The following is a 6,442-nucleotide window of genomic DNA, read 5'->3' on the forward strand; positions in this document are numbered from 1 at the left end:
CAGGCTGGGCCCTGCACCCCCCTTTCCAGCCCGGAGGCCCTTCCTCATGTGCCCCCAGCTGCTCCCAGGGGGGGGTTTGTGGGGGCACATTCCGAGCCCGGTGGCCGGGAGCGCCTCCCAGTCTGCCTCGGGGCCTGTGGGCTCACATCTGCCTTGACGCAGGTGCAGCCCCCACCTGAGCGCACAGGTGACCAGGGAGGCTGCCATCCCGACCTTCAGGCCCCCGGGGGGCGGGGCCATCCGGGAGGCGCGGCCTTCGTTCGGGCCCCGGATCTGTGGGGAGAGGCAGCCGCCCCGGGCCGAGAGACGCCTCGTCCCCGCGGGGGAATCGCGCCCGTGTCGCTGCTCCCCGAGCCGAGCGCCCGCCGTGACCCCGCCCGCCCGCGCCCCCTGCCCTCCCGAGGCCCCTCCGGCCGCGCCCTCGCGCTCGCCCCGACGCGGGCCACCGGCTGGGGCGCCAGGAGAGGCCGAGCGCGGACGCCGCAGCCCGCGCGGAGAGGGCGGGAAGCCCGCGCGCCGCCTCCCGGCCAGGACGGCCCCGGAGGCCGGGCCCGGGGGCTCAGCCCCGCCCGCGCCCTCTGCGCACGCGCCCCGCGCCCTCTGCGCACGCGCCCCGCGCCCTCTGCGCACGCGCGCCCGCTCGCGCCCCTCCCGGAAGTCGCCGCGGGCGGCCCGCGGCCGGAAGGGGCCCGGGAAGCGTGTCCCTCGCGGCGCGCCGTCCGTCCGGCCTGCGAGCCTGCGCGGCGCGCGCACCCGAGCGGCATGGCGTTCCGGCAGGCGCTGCAGCTGGCGGCCTGCGGCCTTGCGGGAGGCTCGGCCGCCGTGCTCTTCTCGGCCGTGGCGGTGGGCAAGCCCCGCGCGGGCGGGGACGCGGAGCCGCGCGCGACCGAGCCGCCGGCGTGGGCGGGCGCCGCGCGCCCCGGGCCCAGCGTCTGGGACCCCAACTGGGACAGGTGCGCGCGGCGGGCGGCTCTCTCGGGCCGGCCGCGAGGCCGGCGGGGCGTCCCGGGCCCCCCTGCTCCCCGCGCGCCCCCAGCTCCCCCGCCTCCTGCGCCCCCAGCCTCCCGCGCATCCCCAGCCCCCCTGCTCCCCGCGCGCCCCCAGCTCCCCCGCCTCCTGCGCCCCCAGCCTCCCGCGCATCCCCAGACCCCCTGCTCCCCGCGCGCCCCCAGCTCCCCCGCCTCCTGCGCCCCCAGTCTCCCGCGCATCCCCAGCCCCCCTGCTCCCCGCGCGCCCCCAGCTCCCCGCCTTCCACCCCCCCCAGCTCCCCGCGCGCGCCCCTAGACCCCCGGCCCTCCAGCCCCCCTGTGCTTCCCGCGAACCCCCCCCCCCCGCCTCCTGTGCGCCCCTTGCGCCAGCCAGTTTCTTCTCGTCCCTGGCAGTCGAGACCTGGATGAGGAGGGGCCGGTTGGCCTCTGCAGGAGGCTCCTGGGTCAGCTCCTCGCCGCCAGCCACATGTCATGACAGCACTTGAAACAGTTTTTACTTTTCTTAAAGATTTTTATTTTTAGTTGTGCATACAAGAGCTGGGGTGCAGGCCAGAGGTGCAGGGATTCACCAGTGACAGAGTGAGGAGAGAACAGGCGGATCCACTGAAACACACTGCTGAGGGGAGCAGCGGGGAGCCAGGAGAGGTCTGCTGCGCCCTGTGGGTAGCTCCCTGGCCAGGAATGGACAGAGTGGTCCACTCAGTGGCCATGGAAAGCTTCATAGTGTTGCAACTTATCCCCTGCGCCACCAGGGAGGCCCCTAGTCTTCTGAATTTCTTGGGCCTTTTTAAGGAAACACACCAGTTAACAGGCTTGCTTGAGGGAGAGCTGCTGACATGCTGTGTCTGCGCCCCAGGCCTGGCTTTGTGGGGGTCACTGTCCAGGCTGGGCAGCCTCCCTAGGCCACCTAACTGCTTCTGCTTGTAGTTCTGCGGTCTCAGGCCTGGCTGATCAGGGCACCCAGGTTGGTTGCCGGAGGGACGCTGCGTCACCAGGGCGCCCCTCGGAACCAGCTCTCCCCACGCTATGTCCCCTGAGCTAGATCCCCCATGGTGCTGGTGTCACAGATGTTCTCCGCCCTGTGAGCGCAGCCCTGCCTGTTCGCACAAGACAGGACTGTCCCTTGCCTCTGCTGCACCCCTGCAGGCCTGGTGCTAGGCACTCTTGCGGCCGGGGCCCCTGTGCTGGTACCCGAGAACGTGGGTTTTCATCTCCCTGAGGTGACTTCTTTGGAGTCTCAGCGTCGTCGTGCGCTGGCGGCCAGCGGCTCCTGGACAGCACAGCTCCGCCTGCCTCCCTGCCCTCCCTCCGGCTCCAGCCCCTTCTCCCTGCCGCTGGCCTTCCTCACAGGACCTGAGCGTGAGAGGGCTGATCCGGTCTGTTTTGTCCCCGCGTGTTCCCAGGGCAGGCCTGACTCAGCTCTGAGCGGGGAAAGGTGTGTGCCCCGGCCTGGCCAGCCCGGCCTGGCCTCTCAGGCTGGCGTGGAGGTGGCGCGGGGTTCAGCTTCCCTGCCCCTCCATGCTTCCCCAGCCCAGAAGCCCTTCTGACCCGAAATCCCCAAGGTCCTCCTGGGGCCTGGAGTAGCCCACTTTTGTCCCTCAACACCAGGCGAGAGCCGCTGTCGCTGGTCAACCTGCGGAAGAGGAACCTGGAGTCCGGAGAAGAGGAGCTGGCCTCCAGGCTGGACCACTGCAAAGCCAAGGCCACGAGGCACATCTTCCTCATCAGGCACTCGCAGTACCACGTGGATGCCTGCCTGGAGAAGGACCGCACCCTGACGGCCCTGGGTATGTGGCTGCCGCTCAGGCCGGCCCCTATGGGCCCCGGGCTTTGCCTCCCTCAGGACCCAGCCCTGCTTGGGTGTGGCCAGAGCCGCCTCCTCCAGCCAGGTGTGTGCTGCGGCCCTGTGACCCTTAGACTAAGATGGGAGCCACCCTGCCGCCTTTCGCCTGGGCTTGGGCGGCCCCCACCATCCCCGGTAGAGGGCTCTTGGTGAGGCCCCCAGACAGGATCCCTGTTCCCCACCCTCCAGGGCGAGAGCAGGCTGAACTGACCGGGCTCCGGCTGGCGAGTTTGGGGCTGAAGTTCAATAAGATCGTGCACTCCTCCATGACCCGCGCTGTGGAGACCACCAACATCATCAGCAAGCATCTGCCGGGTGGGTGTGGGGGCGGGCGCAGGGACGGGGTGGGTGGGGGCGGCCCCGTGGGATCCTGGCGTGGCGCATACAGGTGGCTGACAGGCGGCTCCTCCAGGTGTCTGCAGAGTCAGCACTGACCTGCTGCGGGAAGGCGCCCCCATCGAGCCCGATCCGCCGGTGTCTCACTGGAAGCCCGAGGCTGTGGTAAGGCCCCGCGCCCCTGCCCCGAGCGCCCGCGCCGGCACTGCCCAAGCTCACCAGTGCCGCCTCCCCAGCAGTATTACGAAGACGGAGCCCGGATCGAGGCCGCCTTCCGCAACTATATCCACCGGGCGGACGCCAAGCAGCAGGAGGACAGCTACGAGATCTTCATCTGCCACGCCAACGTCATCCGTTACATCGTGTGCCGGTGAGTGCGTGCCCCCGGGGCCTGGACCCCGCCTGGGCCCCACGGCCGGCCGACCCAGCGTGTCCTCCCCTCTCTCCCCAGGGCGCTGCAGTTCCCGCCAGAAGGCTGGCTGCGCCTCTCCCTCAACAACGGCAGCATCACCCACCTGGTGGTGCGGCCCGACGGCCGTGTGGCGCTCAGGGCCCTCGGGGACACGGGCTTCATGCCTCCGGACAAGATCTCCCGCTCCTGAGGGCCGGGGTGCTCCCTGCCCCCTCGCCTGGCAGGGACACTCCCCTCTCCCCGTGGACACACCTGGCTGCACCCAGGATGGCTGGCGTCCGAGCTGGAGGCTGGTGCTCCCTCGGGGCCGTCTCCCTGCCCTCGTGGACCAGCACCGCCTGTGGGGTGCAGGGGGGCCCTCTGGGACTGGACGAGTCTGACAGACACCTGGGACTGGCCCATAGCTCTCCTGGGTGCACCAGGGCTCCCGAGCAGCTTGTCCCCCCACCCCAAAACAGATTCTGCTTCAGACGTTCACCGGCACCCTTTGTCACTTAGACACTTGTTCCAACTGTCCCCCTCTGGGTTCTTGCTTGGAAGGCCAGGGGCCCTGTCGTGGCTGGGGGTGGCCCAGCTGTGAGGCTGGGCTTTTCCTGGCCCCAAGCACACCGGGCAGGTGATGGAGGAGACCCGGCAGGGCCCCTGTACAAAATGCCTAGCTCAGCTGCCTTTGCTCTGTAAGCAGCAGGTGTGGCGTGTCCATCCCAAACATTACGTTGATTTAGGAAAAACTGTCGTTTCTATCAAGTGTGTCAACATTTTCTGCAGTCAGTACAGTAACGTGGTCCATTTTCTCTGTCAACTTTGGAAGTAACCATGAATTAAAGTTTTATTTTACTGGTTCACAGTTTCCGTTGTTAATGACCAAAGGAAACAAGGTGAGGCCGTAGCCAGCTGCTGGACCCTGGGCCCGATAGAGCCCCCCAGCATCGGAGCCCAGAAACATCCTGACAAATCAAGCAGGGCTGGGCCAGTTCCTGGACTGCAGTGACGGGCGGCCCTGGCCCGCAAGGCCTGACGGCTCCCTCGTGGCCACCTGCTGACCAGCCTCGTCTGGCCATTCCGTCCTGTGTGCCGGACCCCGGGGAGCAGGCAGGCACCCACAGTGTGGGGCGCCCTCTGGACTAGTCAGAGACAGACCTGAGAGGTCAGCGAAGACATGACTTGGCCCAAACAGCCACAGAATGGGGCATGCGGCACCACCTGGTGGCTGGTACCTGCTGTGGCGGTCATGGTGTGTGTTCATTTTTTTTTTTTTTTTTTAAGATTTATTCATACAAGCACTGGGCACAGTCAGAAGCGCGGGAGGGTGAGAGGATTCACCAAAAACCAGAGCGGGGAGCAGAGCAGGCAGACCGACGAAGTACACTGCTGAGGGGGGCAGCGGGCGGCAGGAGGTCTGCGCGCCATGTGGGACCCTTGCCTGGCGGCCGGGGATCAAACTGGCGCTGCAGAGGCTGTGGGCAGCTTCACAGCCCAGTGCTCAACTGCTGCGCCACCGGGGAGGCCCCGTAGGCCAGAGGTACCGGGGTGTGTGTGTGTGAGAGAACTCCCCAGAGAACAGGTGGATCCACGGAGACCCACTGCTGAGGGGCAGCGGGGAGACAGGAGAGGTCTGCGCGCCCTGTGGGTCACTCCCTGGCTGGAGATCAAACTCAGGCCACTGGAGAGGCCCCACCGACCTATTTTCTTCCAGGACAGGCCAGAAAGGAGCTTGCATGGGCGTGTGCACTACACGCACAGTGCTGGTGCTTGACCCCTGCCCCCAGGGGTGGCCAACCCTAGGCCGTCATGCTCTGTGAGCTGCAGAGTTCTCGGAGCATCCAAGAATCATTCCAGCGGCGCCGCCTACTGCCGCCAGCCCAGGGGGAGCCCCTCTGGGCCCTGGGGCTTCCCCGCCATCTGGTTGAGCAGGGGCCGAGCCCACGGGTTCTGTAGGCCCATCCCAGCACCACTTGTGCATCACCAATGGCCACTGCCCTGGCTCGGGGAAAAGAGCTTTTCCAAAAGCTTAGAATTACTACCACGTGGTTTTAAAAATAATTTATTAAGTATCTTTAAAAAGAACAAAACCTCCAAAGGCGCAACGAAGCAGTTGCTGGGGGCTGGGCCCGCTGACAGGCCGCGGCCAGACACCCACGGCATCCCCTGAGGACGGGCCCCGGGGTCTGTGAGGCACTGGCCTTGCCCTCGGCTGCACGCACGCAAGCACTGGGTGGCCCCTGAGGCTGGACCTGGCTTGGCCTCCGGGACTGCTGGCCGGTCTCCTGTCACCAGGTGGAAGGAGTAAGGCGTCTTATACAAGTTTCAGAATTTTTACAAAGAAATTCACCCTACTTAGCATCACTGCGTATTCCCAAAAAGCGAGGTCGGGGAAAAGCGATGTACAAAAGGCACTGAGGCTCCCGGGGACACTGGGGCCCTCTGGTGCAGAGCGGGGCTCCCCCAAGCGGCCTGGAGCAGTCGCTTTGTGAGGAGGCCAGGAGCCGGGTGGTGCAGCCGTGTGGCCGCCCGCAGGACAACTGTCCAGGAGAAGCTGCCTCTGTGGTCACTGGCCCAGGCGTGTTTCCAGCCCAAATTGCAGATGTCACCGTGGCTCTCAAAGCCAAGGATCGTCATCCCTGGACTTGAGCAACTGGCCGAGCAGTAGAGCCAAGGCCCTCGCATCAGGAGCCGAGTGACAGCAGCCCTCCCAGAACACGCCCCTTCCCAGGAGCTGAAGTGGCCCCTGGGAACGCCCTCCCGCTGCATGGGCACCAGCAGCCCAGCCCCCACGCACCCCGTGCACCCCTCGCTGGCCACAATGGCCAGCCCCAGAGCACACATATCCAAGCTGCTGCGCCAGCTGCTCCAGTTGTTTCT

General features: G+C 66.8%; 1 protein-coding gene across 2 annotated transcripts; it reads left to right on the forward strand.

Moving 5' to 3' along the window:
- Positions 1 to 762: 762 nt before the first annotated feature.
- Positions 763 to 3,770, forward strand: PGAM5 (PGAM family member 5, mitochondrial serine/threonine protein phosphatase; the record flags this gene model as incomplete). Of its 2 annotated transcripts, none has more annotated exons than XM_084252998.1 (6): positions 763 to 953; positions 2,598 to 2,776; positions 3,022 to 3,147; positions 3,245 to 3,333; positions 3,405 to 3,538; positions 3,620 to 3,770. In XM_084252998.1, 6 exons carry the CDS (start codon positions 763 to 765, stop codon positions 3,768 to 3,770), a joined length of 870 nt encoding a protein of 289 aa, XP_084109124.1. The 2 variants fall into 2 exon arrangements, with proteins under 2 accessions (XP_084109124.1, XP_084109125.1); XM_084252999.1 differs by having other exon boundaries at positions 3,408 to 3,538.
- Between the last annotated feature and the right edge of the window lie 2,672 nt (positions 3,771 to 6,442).

Source organism: Talpa europaea (assembly GCF_964194135.1).
Source record: "Talpa europaea genome assembly, chromosome: 14".
Classification (NCBI taxonomy): Eukaryota; Metazoa; Chordata; class Mammalia; order Eulipotyphla; family Talpidae; genus Talpa; species Talpa europaea.